Below are 15,919 nucleotides of genomic sequence, written 5' to 3'. Positions count from 1 at the left end.
AGTGAAATTGGTAAAGTGCTTTCTACGCCACTGAATAGAGCTAAATTCGAATCAGTTGCATTTTTAGTGAAGCGTATTCAAATTATTTAACTTTTGTGTCAATGTGTCCTCTAATGACTACGCTGTCTAGTTGCCGAGTTGATTTTTGCTTTGCAGTTCAGAAATTCACTCAAATCGGACTTTTAGTAGACGTTTTACATCTTTTTAAATTCTTGTATTCACCTCTTTCGAGCTCAATTTTCGTGAATTTTTTTCTGTGTTTGTTCTGCCACTGAACAGAGCTCAGGGCTCTTGGTGTCGGCGAAATTTCGGTTTAGGCGCACTTCTGGTTAAATGTTTACATGTTTTTGAATTTTGGGAAACTTGAAGGCTAAATGTGTTTTCTAGTATCACGTTAGAGGCTAATATTCAACAGATTATTTTGGGACAACGAGAGAAACTCCAGAAATGATTGTTACACTGATAGAACTATGTTCTTTTGAAAGTTCAGCAAATCACCTAAACCGCACTTTTTGCTGAGTTTTTACCAGTTTTTTAATTATCGTGTGCAAATGTGTTTACTGCGTTCTCCCCTTAGAAGCTAATTTTCGATTATGGATTTCTCGGCAATGGGCGTACTGGAAGATGTCCGATGCGCCTCTGAATATAACTCAGAGTTGCTTATAAGTCGCCCAAGTTTCGCATCAGTCGCCCTTAGTGTGTTCAAATCTTTTGCGGTAGCACTATAGTAGACGCCGATATTTAATAATTAATTTTTTGCCAATAAGAGAAATCGGAGATGTGCTTGTTGCGTTTCTTGGTTAAATACCCCTTCAATCAAACCAAAATAGAAAAAGTTTTCCGACATTTCAAGAGAGGCGCCAATGAAATGAAATAATATTTTGTGAAAATTAGGTGGTTTATCCGCAATCTTCCGTGTGGTATATTCGGAATAATCCAGTAAATATATTTTTAGTAAAAAAATATAATTATCATATACTTAAATAGAGCCTTCAGCCAGATAGGCAAGATTTGCTTTTTTAGAATTTTTTCAATGACTATATTCATCGAATGAACTCCTTGCTCTTCCTCGAACAAGAACAAGACCGAAGAGGAAATCTGATCGAAGCGCGCTAATGGGCTACACATTGATGTTATGCTGGGACATATCCAGCGTCTCCAACGATTTTTCGGACGACTTCCGCACCATCGTCCTCGGCTTACCATCACCGCCACTATTCCACAGCTTCTGCAACGCGGAAATCGGCATCTCCACCAGCAGACAAAACACCGTTCCAGTCAGATAGGCCAAAGTGATGTCTCCCAGCACAGCCAAAAACTGGAAACAACAAATCCAGAACTCAAACAACCCAGAACAGAAACTCAAACAACCCACCATCATGGCATCGTTGGCGGCCACTGGATATCTTCGATAGCCGAGTTGCAGTCGGGAATAAGCCACGTGCGTGATGTAGGTGCTATAAGTGAGCCGCCCCAGTACTTCTACTGGAGGGTACTCGATGAACCATCGAGCAAACCCTGCAAATTTTATTGGTGCTATTAGCGGTTCTAAGCGGTCCGGAAGTTGGTACTAACAGCCGATCTTCTGGCTGAAGCCGAAGATGCCGATGGCGATGCCCAGCGCGAAGAGGGTTTTGCCTGCTGACCAGTAGACGGCACTGTTTAGCGGAGTCACCACAAAGGAGGGGTCGTAAAACACCACCGCTATTAGTACCACGGAGAGACACATTCCGAACGTAAAAATCCACCAAAGGATTTTGTGCACCTGCAAGGTAACAGAAAATTATACATACATGGTGTCCCCCATTTCTGCTCGCTGACGGGGGAAGACAAGGGGAAATCGAGAATTTTTCAATTTCAGAATGACCCAGAAAATATATATTTTTTCCTCGCTCAAAGAGATTTAGCGGTTTAAAAGTTATCGATCATAAATTCGTTTTTTCCAATGCAACGCTAAAAATTACGGAAATACCCTGTAAAACTGTAGAAAATAGGACAAATACAGTGTACTTTTACTCCGTTCCCTTGCAAGAATAATTGAAGGGATTAGAAGCAAAACTGTCTAAGTGCAATATTTTGCAAAACTAACCCAAGTGTTAACTCGTGCTCTCCATATTAAAAAAAAAGATTATGGTTTCTGATCAAGAATAATGATGAGCGAGAGTAGAGAACAAATTATCAAAAATAGTCTGAGATTATATTTTATTTTAATTATTATTATTGTTATTAGTCTTGCAAGACCAAGACCAAGACTTAACATGCAAGATCAAGACCAAGACTGCCGTTAATTTATAAGACGAAGATCAGGCAAGTCTTCGTCTTGGCCTTGCTTTGCTCATCACTAGTCAACAATATGAAAGCAGAGGGAAAAATAAAATGAGGAAAATTTTTCTGGAGTATGAACACACATGCAGATTCGAATAAGTTGTACAGTTATGACCTACAAATAAGTTTTTCAAGTTGAGCCATAAAAAAGCACCTAAAAGAAAGTCGGATGGAACTAAATTTTGGATGCATTTCAAATAATTTAAACAAGCATTTTAAGGATCCAAACAGGGACACTCAAAGTCATGCTATAAATTGGTTATTAACTCCAATAAAAACAAATCAGAAGAAGTCATTGTTAACACCCTGTACAATGTATTGATACTTTGGTTCAATGGAATTCTTAACGGATTTGTGGTGATGGGAAAGGAGTATTTTTTTTGAACCTTTAACTGCTTTTTTCTGCTTCTGTAATGAATTTTTAAATACCATGTTTTTAAGCAAAATTTCACTAAAATGGCGATAATCTGCCAACGTCGCAAGTAAGAAAAAACAATTTACTTTGCATATGCAGCGTTTCAAGCTGCATTCCATGAGCTAATGAAAAATGTGTAGTTCTATATAAAAAAATTAACTTTGATCTTGCCTCTCTTTTCTGAGACACTCTGTATCATATAAGATATTTTTAAAATGTGAGCAGTTTGTGCGTCAACAACTTTTATATGAAACTATTTTTCAAAAGTTCAACACCGTCGGAAATAATGGACTCTATCGCACTAAAAAACCACCCTGAATAGACGAATCCGCCAAATATCATGGGTGGACAAAATATCAAACCCCCGAATAACCCAAAAACTAAATAAATAAAAGGAAATAATATACACATCAAAAAGTTGAAAATTGGAATATCTGGGGCTCATCATGAGAAACGAAACCAAATACAAACTCCTAAAATGCATCTTACAAGGTAAAGTGCAGGGCAAGAGAAGCTTTGGAAGAAGACGAAGTTTTTGTACTTTTCACTCAGAATTTTCCACTGAAAGACAACTTTGACGATTAATGTCTTTAAATAAATCTTTCGTGACTTGGGCAGTTTACATCTTCAATATTTCTTCTTTAACCCATTCAATACTTACCATTCGAATGGGGAATGTTGTGCTGCGATGTTGGTAGAACAGATATCCAAAAATCACCCCTATGGAATAGGTGGCAATGTTTGAGTACCCCGAGCTGTACAGTTGATGCCAATACTCCAGCCTTAAGGCATTCAAATTGTACATAGTCCTGAAAAGTTGGCCAATTAACCCAATGATTTACACACGCCCAATAAGCAACTCACTCTGGATACTGGCGCACGATAATATCGTACTTATTCACATAGGCGATAATGCCAGGAATCAGGATTCCCACAAAGCACATACTGGAAAATGCGTACTTCAGCAAGCTGGGATACTTTTTAACAAAATAGAGCACGAAAACAGCGCCAACGAACAGCTGCATTTCAGCTGCCACGTACCACGTTTGCTGCAAACACTGAAACAAAACACGAAAATGCATTTTTTTAACCAAATTTATTTAAATAGGGGGGTCAAAATAAGTCACCACCACCAATTTTATTGACTTTAAGATGCAAAAAAGTTTTTTATAGCCTTAGATATTGTCAAGCGGTAAATGGCCCAAGTTTTTCTAATAATTGGACTTGCGAGGCCTGTTTACTCCGCTGCGTTTAGCGTTCTTCGGGACGCCGAGCTCCAGCTTTCATACTCTAGAGGGTCACTCTTATTATGGGTCCCGCACGCACGTTTCGTAAATTCTCAGCTTGCTCTTTGTACTCATCATTTTATTTCTCCATATTATATCCGCTCACACTTGTCGCTTTCATATGCGTTGTGTTCGTTCTTCTTCACTAAGGTTTCCTCGCTTGATGCCTGCACTTCCAGGTTGTAGAGTCTTCTCACCTGCTGCAATTTGTGGGCTCTTTAGCGATGTTCATGTTCAATTTATATGCGGTTTCTTTCGTCTTGAATAGCAGACCTTGCAAGTCGTCTTCATTCTCTGCTATGAAGATTGCATCGTCTGCATAACATAATACTTCAATGGCGCGATTACCGGTTTTGTAACCAGCGCTCACTTTTTTTTAAATCTTCATTGATTTCTTGTGTGATTCTTTGATAACTGTAATCGATGCTGTTCTGGCATAAAATATTGTTTGCGTCATCCAGCCGGACCCTGTCGAATGCCTTGGTTAAATCCACAAAACCGACAAAGATGAGCTTGTTAGATTCTACCAATTTTTCTATCATTTGCGTACTCAATATGAATATTTCGTCCACAGTTAATCTATTGGACCTAAATGTTGCTGTTCTTCGAATATTGTCACTTTTTTGTGAATCCTTTTGCGATGATTTTGGTTGCCGTTCTCTCCTTTTTATGTATAAAGATGGATATTCTTGCTTTCCATTTGTTTGGGGTTCTTTCTGTAGTCAAACTCCTTAGAATTTGGTCAGTTTAGTACTGATACTGTCAACCAGGCCAGGAGTTTTTCGGGTTTTCAACTTCTCTGTTATCGCTTGAACTTAATATCGTTCACTTTCACCTCTTCATTGATCTGTTTTTTTCCAACTTTTTTTTTGACCGCTCCATCCAGTTCAGCTTTTCAGTTGTCTTTCAGTTTTTCAGTTGTCTTATATTGCTGTTTGTTCGATTTCTAACAATGTTACCTCTCGTACTCGTTCGGTGTTCTCTTGTTAATGCATTTTAAGTAAGCTTCTTTTTTTTTKCAAGTTATTTTGTTTTGTTTGTTAACCACGGTTTTCTGCTTCTCTTGCCATCAAAGTCCACAATTGTCTTTCAAGCCAGCTCTGTATCGTCTTCCCATAACGATGGATACCAAAATATGCCACAAATCTATAGACAGACTAGAATGTGAGCAAACGAAAAAAATACAAATTTAAAGAATTTGTACTAAATTGTGCATTTGCAAAGGTAAACAAAGCAGAGACAACAGTTGAAAATATAAAAAAGATATACAATTAAAGATGAAGTCGATAAATTAGACAATAACATACGATTCAAAAAATCCCGATTCAAAAACCATTTTTGCAAAAAAAATTCAAAAATCCACAAAAAATATTCAACTCAACAATTAAAAAATTTCATTCAGAAATTCGACAGCGACGAAAACTAAAATAGGTACGCAACAACTAAAAATCGGAGTAAATAAAAGTTAACTGACCACATTAGATCTTAATGAAATAATTCAATTAAAAACGCATACTAAAACACTAAGAAAATCGCGTTTTTTCACACAAAAGGACCAAAAGTTAGCCAAATTTTCAAAAGCGCCACACCGCAAGTAAGCGAAGCAAATAAAAGAAAACTGGATTCAAACGTATGTATAAAAACACACAATGCATGCAAATATGATTTAATTAGTCTTTTATAAAGTTTCACATCGATTCTTTTCCGCACGCAACACAAGAGAAAACAAATTAARAGCATTGCAGGACAAATACCAAAGTAAGAAACGAGCAATAAAGCGTTTTTTTAAGAGGGTAAGCACAAAAACWGCAGATGTTGGGCAGAATCTGCAATTGCGCGACACCACAGCTAAGAGAAGCAAGGGAAGTCATAAAAAGCCAATATTTTCYGAAAATKTCGTAATTTTTCTTTCTCCGGCAYACTGCACAAYAGAAAAAATGTTTAGAACTATGAAGCAAACACTAATGAAGCATTATCGAGTTCAATAATTTTTTTGGCTCTATGTATATGCGAAAATTAAATACTTCAGAGAAAGGGTGGAAATTGTTACATTTTTTTCTAAATTTCTGTTCGTTTGGCAGGCTTCCAATTGAACAGAAAAACGTGTTTTTTTTGGATTTCAACATCAAAAACGTTATTTAAAAATTCAACGATCTCAAAAAATGTTTGGTCTTTCAATAATTTACCTTGCAGATATATTTTTTTCTTGTTCTGATTTTCAAAAATCTTACATAGGAAAACGTACTTTTAGTTGCTTTACTTAAAAAAAAGRTAACGAAACTAACCAGTTGACTCACTGTTACTCCTCTCAGGTATTTCTCCTTAGAAATTAACTCCCTAACAACAAATATTTGGCGATTTACTGTAAAAACTTCATAAAAATCGCCTAATACGTCCTATAGATACTAATACCATTTTTTTAAAGAAAAACACCACATACAGGGTGTCCAAAATAAAGAATTTCATAAAGATATCCGAAACCGCCAAAAAATCGTCCCGTCCGAAACTTGGCTTTAAATCTCTTGAACTCGCATTTAACATGGCAAATTTCAAAGCATTATTGATGAAAGTTCGGGATAAAAGTATCCAAACTTTCACTTTAGAGAGTTTTACAAGGAGCTTAAATATGTCTCTACTCTTATATGGCTTTGTGTTTTTTCTGTTGAGTTTTCGTTCGTATCATCATTTTGTGCTGTTCCATGTTAAATTCATTTTTCGCAGACTTGTTGATCGGTATTTGCATAAAACAAGGTTGTGTTGCCCTGCTAGAATTCAATAGAGAATGCAAAATTGAAATAAAAGCAGGTGCTTCTATTTGAAGCATTAGTTGATGGTCGTGACTTATTTTTGGACCGCTCTGTATAAATGGGTTTGGTTGAAAAAATCACAAACGATCCGCTGCCTTTTAAATGAATTTCCACATTACTTCTGGGACGCACTGTATATACTGGGTGTATCAGTTGAAGAAATACAGAGTGTCCCAGTATGACATGGTTTCATTACGTCTAAAAAGTAAGAGAAATGGGCATAACATGAAAATACCGCGGGATCTCGATTTTGCGATCCGCATTTGCTAGAAAATTATTTTTTCCAAATATACAGGGTGTCGCATAAAGGTGCTACCGACTATAAAAGTTTGGCATTAACATGGCAAGTTGCAACTGGTATTTTCGAAATTAGTGTCTCAAAAACGGTAAGAGATAGCAACATGCGGCTTTCGTCGGCTGTTAGACGGAGAAGTCGGCTTTCTTGTTCTTATTTTTAAGTTTCACTCGCTTCTCACATATATTTTTTACAACTGATCAAATTTCAAGTTGTTTAATAGACGAAAACAATTTTTCTCAAATTTATTTGAGTCCTATTTTGCGTCTTTTGATATCCATCTGAGACAATTTAAGGGATGAACGTGAATAGAAGCGCTTTGCTCAACAGTTGGCCCCAGAATTATCTTTCGGGGTGGAAGGTTATTGGAGGAATCTAATAGTTTCCGATCAGTTCAAATCATCAAGTTCAAAATATTTGGATCGGATTGACGAAAAATACTGTGGCGAAAAGCAAATGAAGAATTTCAATGTAAAAATGTGTGTGCAACAGAGTGGACTTCTTCATTTGTTCCGGCTTTTTTCTAATTATCTGTTGATCAATGCCAGCATTCTTGCGTGGCAAAAATGAAGCAAAGAATGAAATCTCTGCTGAAGGCTTTGGAAAATGCGGTTTATTTTTGGGGCACAGCGAGAAAAATTCAGTAGTGGCTTCCCAAATTTACGCACAAAAGTTGCCTTCTTCTAAACCAGCCCATTTTAGAAATGTACCACAACGGTTTTAAGCAATAAGTAATGTTAAGGCGCAGAAAAAATCCAAATAATTTGTTAATCAAAAAAATACTGGTTTTCTTTAAAAAAAATCAAAAAATCAGTTAAAAGATTTCAAATTTGGTAATTTGTAGCAAATACATCTGAGCAGCTAAGGAACCTTTAAGGCAGACAAGAGAGCCTATTTCTTCCTCTAACAGCCATTCTTACAGTTACTGATAAATGATCGACTATTGGGATCGAATTGCAAATTTAATGCCTAGTTCAGAAATGAATAGAAAACTTCAGTGTTCCATCAGGGTTCGCTAGCGTTTTTTTCTACAATATGCAGTGTAAAATAAAGAAACCACGGGATTTTTTCTTCTACACCCAAGAGATGTTAGAATAGTCTTACCATATTGAGCTTATCAACGTAGTTATTGACAAAGAGCAAATTAGTCCACCAATTTTTGCGACAGTTTCTGGTCTCTTCGCCAATAAACTGGTCCCAGTACGGTCCTCTGCCCATATGAACCAGCCAGGTGCCATGGAAGCCCACCATAACAGCAATGGCAGGAGCCAATCTGCAATTAACGCACCCCACACTCTTCATTCGGTCTAAAAAGTGGATAAGTACCACTCACCTAACGAATCTTTGCAAAATTATCCAGACGAGATAACTCAGTTTTAAGTCGGGTATTTTGGAAGTTTCCATGAAGAAGTGGTAGGCCAACAACCAGCCGGAAATGACAAAGAAAGTCTGGACCACATACCAACCGTTTATCAGCAGCATGTTCAAGATAGGTTTGGTTATCTGGGGAAAAATGGTCGCGCATTGAAGAGGACTTGGGGAATGTTTCACATTTCACTCACATTTTCCGTATACTGGGGATTAGCTACCGGGCCCCCCAAATGGTTCATGATGGTGTGAATAGCCACCACACACATGATGGTGTAAAACCTCATCCCTTGAATCGAGCGCAGCTTGCGATGGTCTGGATTCGAGGTGGTTGATCTCAGTCTGTACCAGTTCTTCGGCACCGAGAACGCTGATATAAATGCTCCAACTAAAATGGGCATTAAGTGATTTAAAAATATGCTTAGGTTTGTGAGAAACACTATATTTTGATGTTCAAGGTTTGGAATGCATTTTCGAGATAAGAAACTCTTTTACTGGGCGATTTTTATCCGATTAACCGTAAAATGAAGCAATTTAGAAAATATGTTTATAACTGGTTTCATACGAAAAACACTTTCTACAGACTGTTAATGTTTGATACCAAAAACCCGCTCCACCCTGCATAATTTTTGTTGCTAACATCCACTTACCAAGTTACCAAGTTGATGACAAAACTGCTGAAAAATCTAAAGACAACGCGAAATAAACTGTTGGTTAAAAGACGCTGATACAAGTAAGCTCGAGGATCCAAATGGAAACATTGGGGACGCCGCTCAAAGCAAACACTGCGTGAAGCAACCGGGAATCGAAGTTCAACTTTCCAAAAATACGAAGAATTGGATAAATCTGATAAGCACCAGCAAGATAAAGAGGAGCACAAAGACGAACAAAAGCCGATATCAGAAACAACAATAACTGGGGGACAAGAGTTATGGAAGAGAGTAAAAGCTGGAATTTAGAAACCAAAGACGAAGAACAAACGGATACAATTGAAGGAGACGCTCACTTAAGCTAAAGAGATAATACATGGAGGAGAAGAATACTAGACTGGAGTCCAAAGGACGAAAAACACAGAACAGAGGACAATCTAAAAAAGAAACTTGCTTGGATTTAGCGAGGTTTTTGTGCAACAAGCTGTTATAAATGAAGATGATAATAATGACCGTGAAAACGCATGTAAATATCTTCTCAGGTGACCACATTTTTGAACAATAGGCTGGTTAATCGAAGAACAATGAAAAACTTGAATTGCGATGTTTTTCAAGTTGGATAAAATGTTTTAAGCAAGTTTACCTTTGGTTGATAAAAACGCGTCTTTTGCTATTATTGAGTTTGAAAAAAATGTTTGAGAGCAAAAAGTGCTTTATTGAATGCCAGCTGAAAATTAATGATTAACGATAAAAAAACAATCAGGGAGTTGAAAAGTTAGAGAAACACAAAACGCTATTGAAATGGAACTGAGAAGAAATGTTGAACAAACTGAGCTGTTAGCAGACGATCAATTAAGCGCATTTCCTTGCTACAAGAGGCCTATTTTTGCGGCCATTGCTTGAAACCGATCCAATTCATCCCGACGTTTCGAGAGCAAGAGTGACTTCCATCCTCAGAGGTGTTTCACTCAAGAACTCCCACTGCACTAATGGAATTTATCAGTATTGATGCACAAGTTGTGATAACCTGGACGGTTTGAGAGAATCCTCTTCTTCTGTTGGAGATGATCTAGATTATCTTTCCTCTATTAATCTGGTGTCAATCTTCGTAGTTTTCGCCTTCTATAACTGTCCAGAACCATGTGTTTTTGGCTCTGATCAGGACTTGGGTTTCTGTGCAACTTTTTGCAGCTGACATTAAAACCCGTTTGTCCTGAATTGAATCTTATCTGTGGGCTTGTAGCATGTTTTTTCGCACGAAGAAAATGATAGTGAAGTCACAAACAAGAGTGAGTCTAATTATGAGGATTTCAAGAACGTTCTTTCATTAAAACATGCAGAACTAACGAAGTTACTGTTTTTACAGTCACGAAATGTTCTCGAGGAAGTTTGTAATAGCTTCAGCTTTAGCTGAATCAAAAACGCTTTCGTTTGCGCTAGAAAAGTGCTTCCTAAAAGTCCGATTTTGTCGACAAATCGCAAGATTAGGACGATTTTCTGTAAAATGTAGAAGGAAGAGTTGAGCAGATGCAAGCAGTAGAAGCCCAGAACTTTGATACGGAAAACGAAAAGTTCATATAAATTTTGCGCCAAAATTAGACGCTTAAAAGCGGCACAAAGACGAATATCTTGAAAGAGATGAAGAACTGAAGAAAAGTTGTAGGGAACGTTTACTTTTGGCTGATGATTGCCCAGCTTTTAAAACGGTTCGTTCGCCACCGTTTGCTACTTTTACACTTGAATCGCTGGATCGAAAAGTTATTCATTCCGGAAACAAAAAAGGAGCTTAGGGGAAACAAAGTGCTTCCACTGTTGGCTTCATTTTATCAAAGAATCGGTGTTTTTGTATTGAAGTGTGTAATTTTTGGTCTTTTTCAAGCCTTCAAAGGTACATTTGGCCAAATGTACCTTTGAAGGCTTGAAAAAGAACAAAAATTACACACTTCAATACAAAAAAACCGATTCTTTGATTCCATCCAGTGTGTACACACCCATTCCTATTAATTCATTTAATCATTTGAAAGCATGTGAGTGTCGTAAAATGCTGAACGCGACACGAAAAACGGAGCTGATGATCAGCCAAGCTTTGATGATTTGTAAGAAAATGGAGCTGAATAAGTGGAAGAACCATTTTATTCATACGCCGGATTAACTGAAGAAGAAACAAAGGCTGAAATTGGCGTGGAAAAGTTGCTGAGTGAAAAACACAAGAAACAACTGAGCTTATAATGCTTGTTTTAAATGTTTTTAGCTTATGAATTCACTTCAATAGAGATCAGGGTCTTTTCTTGAAACTGTTCAGTTTTTGGTGCTTTAAGACGTTGTGGAAAAAATTCGTCGTCATCTTTCAAGGAAAATGAATTATTTTCCATGACGGCCTAAAAACCTCAACAGCTCAGCAGTTTTACTTCAGTAGATTAGAGCGAATAACAGTTAAATCTTAGAGTAAATCAAATTCAAAATTGTTCACTACTTCTAAACTGTTTCGATAGTTAAATCGAAATCCTTAACTGTTTCTAAAATTTCCCAATAATCGAATCGAAATTTTTGGCTGTTTCTGAAATTTTCCAAATAATTAAGTCGAATATTTTTAGCTGTTTCTGAAATTTCCCAATAATAAAGTCGAAACCCTTAATACAAAATGTTTAACTACTTCTAAAATTGTTCAATACTTTAATCAAAATTCTTAACTTTCTCTAAAATCCCTCCACTGATCAAATCGAAATCCTTAACTGTTCCTAAATTCCTTGAACAATCAAATCGGTTCTTAATTATTTCGTAAATTTTCTTATTCTTTGTTCCATTTTTCTGAATAGCATTTTGTTTCATTTTCAGTTGCTTAATTAAAGCCAAAATATAACAAAAAAACTTTCAAGCAAATTTCCATGTGAATCCAATCACATTTGACTATTTTTAATCGGGTTTCTACGAAACCATTAATTTTCCACAAACTTCAACACGCATCTAGAGTTTTGTTGTCTCAAAAACACGAATTTGAAAAAACAGAAAAAGTGGTTAGTTCTTTAAAACACACATGCAAAATCTGCACCCCAGAGGAGCATAGTAGGCATAGTAGGCCCAAACGGCGAACCTGCGTGGCAAACGACAGGCCTATAAGCCACATTTCGGCGGTTATACGCCAAAAAGTTGTAAGAAAAACTTTCTAAAAGTCTTGATTTTGTCGACAAATCGCAAGAGTAGGACGATTTTTTGGAAAATGTGGAAGGAAGAGTTGACCAGATGCAAACAGTAGAAGCCCAGAACTTTGATACGGAAAACGAAAAATTCATATAAATTTTGCGCCAAAATTAGACGCTTAAAAGTGGCACAAAGACGAATATCTTGAAAGAGATGAAGAACTGAAGAAAAGTTGTAGGGAACGTTTACTTTTGGTTGATGATTGCCCAGCTCTTAAAACGGTTCGTTCGCCACCGTTTGCTACTTTTACACTTGAATCGCTGGATCAAAAAGTTATCCATTCCGGAAACAAAAATTAGCTTAGGGGAAACAAAGTGATTCCACTGTTTGCTTCATTTGATCAAGGAATCGGTTTTTTTGTATTGAAGTGTGTATTTTTTGGTCTTTTTCAAGCCTTCAAAGGTACATTTGGCCAAATATACCTTTGAAGGCTTGAAAAAGACCAAAAATTACACACTTCAATACAAAAAAACCGATTTTTTGATTCCATCCAGTGTGTACACACCCATTCCTATTAATTCAATTAATCATTTGAAAACGTGTGAGTGTCGCAAAATGCTGAACGCGACACGGAAAACGGAGCTGATGATCAGCCAAGCTTTGATATTTTGTAAGAAAATGGAGCTGAATAAGTGGAAGAACCATTTTATCCATACACCGGATTAACTGAAGAAGAAACAAAGGCTGAAATTCGCGTGGAAAAGTTGCTGAGTGAAAAACACAAGAAACAACTGAGCTTATAATGCTTGTTTTAAATGCTTTTAGATTATGAATTCACTTCAATAGAGATCAGGGTCTTTGCTTGAAACTGTTCAGTTTTTGGTGCTTTAAGAGGTTGTGGAAAAATTCGTTGTCGTCTTTCAAGGAAAATAAATTGTTTTCCATGACGGCCTAAAAACCTCAAAAGCTCAGCAGTTTTACTTCAGCAGATTAGAGCGAATAACAGTTAAATCTTAGAGTAAATCAAAATCAAAATTGTTGACTACTTCTAAAATGTTTCGATAGTTAAATCGAAATGCTTAACTGTTTCTAAAATTTCCCAATAATCGAATCGAAATTTTTGGCTGTTTCTGAAATTTCCCAAATAATTAAGTCGAAATTTTTGGCTGTCTGAAATTTCCCAATAATTAAATCAAAATCCCTAATTACTCCTTGAACTTTTCAATAATCGAACAACATTTTTAGCTACTGCTAAAATTTTTCAATAGTTCAATCCAAATTCTTAACTTTTTCTAAAATCCCTCCAGTGATCAAATCGAAATCGCTAACTATTCCTAAATTCCAAATCGGGCCTTTAATTATTTCGTGAATTTTTTTATACTTTATTCCATTTTTCTGAATAGCCTTTTGTTTCATTTTCAGTTGCTTAATTAAAGCCCAAAAATAACAAAGAAACAAAAAACTTTCAAGCAAATTTCAATGTGAATCCAATCACATTTTGTTATTGTCCTCGCGCCTGACCAAAAATTTTCCACAAAGTTCAACAGGCATCGAGATTTTGGCTAGCTCGAAAACACGAATTTTAAAAAACAAAAAAAGTGTTGTAACTTTTTCAATGATTAGAAATTCTTTCAAAAGACACTTGCATAGTCTGCAGCCAAGAGAACCTAACAAAATGCTTTTGCTGTGACGCTGCTATTGAAAAATTCAGCATAGTAGGCCCAAACGGCGAACATACGTGGCAAACGACAAGCCTATAAGCAACATTTCGGCGGTTATACACCAAAAAGTTGCAAGGAAACTGACTTCATTTCAAGCAACAGATTTAAAATTTTCAGTTTCCCTTTACAAACTACGTGATAAGAGTTTTAATGCATGCGTTATTCACTACTGTAAAAATCAATTACTCAAACCTGAGCGTTTAATTTGAAGCAAATTCTTCTTGGAATTGGACTTTGCTTGGACTGGAACGGTGTAAGTGTTCCTATCGCTTCCGGTGCTTTGAAACGCTACAAACTCTACAATTATTTTGAGTGTAAGTGGGGAAACTTCCAGTCAAATCGTACCATTCTTTGAGCTGTTCACCAGGTACTTGCTCTCGCCACCCGCTACCAAATGCCTTTCGTAGATGGAGGCAAAAACCACAAAAGCGCAGTACACAAACAATATGGCTCTGAAACACATGAAACGATTGATGGGGACGAAGCAAAACTATGAGCTTTGTGCTGGTGCAGGCAGTCAATGTTTATTCCCTGGCCAGTGCGCGCATTTCCACGTCTTTCCACCGACATTGAGAAAAGTTTGCCTGCACCATCTCGTCTTCTAAGCTAAATCCCTCAGCATACCCAAAAGCTATGTCATAAACATCAACCGGATAGTCTGAATGCGGCGTTTGGCAATGGAGGAAAACCACATTTCCTCCCAGTCCGAGAGTCTGGAGTTTCTCATTGTAGCAAGCTTGAATGGCCTGAGTGATGGTGTTTGAGGAATCATTATAATGGGTTTTGCAGGTTTCGGGCACGCAAATTCCATGCCGCAACTGATCGTGTCTGTAGTTGAGCGGATTGTCGCTAACATTCTGAAAGCAACAGCTAAAATTCGCTTCCAATGGACCAATTTTTCTTCTGCTAATGATCACCTTGATTATCTCCCATATTTTGCTGTTGGTATCGGGTGTAGGCCCTAACTCGAAGGTAAACACGCAAAATAAAGCCGCCTCCCCTTTGAGCATGCACTGATCGAAATTGTCCAGATAAAACAGCTCGGGCATCAACCCATACTGAGCATCTGTAAATGGTTTATCCAGAACTGTGCTTGAGTTGCTTAAGAGGCACTCACCTGAAACACCTGCCTCTGAGAACCGAAGGAAAAATGCGACAGCCCAAAATGAGAGCCACATCGCAACACTACGGTTTGCTGACTGTTCAGATTTTTGTGAAAGAATCGCGACCAAGTGAGTTCCATCAAGTGAAGACGCATAATGGTGCAATTATGCAAGAAACTGACCTAAAGAAAAACCCGCTTTGGCATATCAGGTCCATTTTTCTACGCTTAATTGCCCGCTTGACACAGATTGCATGTATGCAATACTTCAACGCATTGCCAATAACATTCCTATTCTAGTTCAAGTGTATATGAGAGTATATAATATAGCAATAAGCTCTTTTGAAGAACTAGCATTTGTTGAAAACTACTTCATTCATACATGAGAAGCTGAAGATGAGGAATTTTACGTCCAAGTTCAAAAGATTCCTAAAATCAGGCAACGATCGGATTCTTATCAAACCTTCCCAGTTTTTAGCTAAAACCGTCCAGTTTATTCTGCAAAAATGTCAAGTTATTCATTCCACAGTTTTGAGAATTACAATTTTTAGTTGAGTCCGATTAACGATTTCACCGCAAATAAAAAATTCTTGAATTTTTTGCTCAAGTTCAAGGGCTTCTGAAAAAGTAGGCTACACTTTTATTTTCGTAACAGTTCCTAAAAATGTGGCTCAAACCTTCATCTTTCCTATTCCAATATATCAAGTTGCTGCTTTGAGTTATTGGGAGGTTTCGATTTTTTAAAGCTCCACCACAAGTTGCTTGAATTTTTAAAATTTACGTGCAAAATGAACAGCTTCCTAAAATCAGCC

General features: G+C 37.0%; 1 protein-coding gene across 2 annotated transcripts; it reads right to left on the bottom strand.

Annotated features, from left to right (window-relative positions):
- Positions 1–386: 386 nt before the first annotated feature.
- LOC109543512 (nose resistant to fluoxetine protein 6) lies at positions 387–15,275 on the bottom strand. Of its 2 annotated transcripts, none has more exons than XM_019913252.2 (13): positions 15,123–15,275; positions 14,923–15,071; positions 14,630–14,862; positions 14,351–14,457; positions 14,198–14,302; positions 8,691–8,884; positions 8,462–8,631; positions 8,233–8,401; positions 3,605–3,798; positions 3,402–3,549; positions 1,576–1,765; positions 1,376–1,518; positions 387–1,318 (listed from the first exon to the last, which is right to left on the bottom strand). In XM_019913252.2, exons 1-13 carry the CDS (start codon positions 15,181–15,183, stop codon positions 1,121–1,123), a joined length of 2,061 nt encoding a protein of 686 aa, XP_019768811.2. In that variant the 5' UTR covers positions 15,184–15,275; the 3' UTR covers positions 387–1,120. The 2 variants fall into 2 exon arrangements, with proteins under 2 accessions (XP_019768811.2, XP_019768812.2); XM_019913253.2 differs by having other exon boundaries at positions 14,198–14,293.
- Between the last annotated feature and the right edge of the window lie 644 nt (positions 15,276–15,919).

This window comes from Dendroctonus ponderosae, unplaced genomic scaffold (assembly GCF_020466585.1).
Source record: "Dendroctonus ponderosae isolate FM_Combo_2020 unplaced genomic scaffold, Dpon_F_20191213v2 Dpon_F_20191213_10, whole genome shotgun sequence".
Classification (NCBI taxonomy): Eukaryota; Metazoa; Arthropoda; class Insecta; order Coleoptera; family Curculionidae; genus Dendroctonus; species Dendroctonus ponderosae.
The sequence above is the reverse complement of the archived record's forward strand: the minus strand, read 5'-3'. Positions and strand labels throughout refer to the sequence as shown.

Coding starts and splice junctions, on each gene's coding strand:
- LOC109543512 (XM_019913252.2), bottom strand. CDS start 15,183: ATGTGGCTCTCATTTTGGGCTGTCGCATTTTTCCTTCGGTTCTCAGAG. Junction 14,863..14,922: donor AAATATGGGAGATAATCAAG/GTGATCATTAGC, acceptor TGTTGCTTTCAG/AATGTTAGCGACAATCCGCT. Junction 8,632..8,690: donor ATCCCCAGTATACGGAAAAT/GTGAGTGAAATG, acceptor ATTTTTCCCCAG/ATAACCAAACCTATCTTGAA.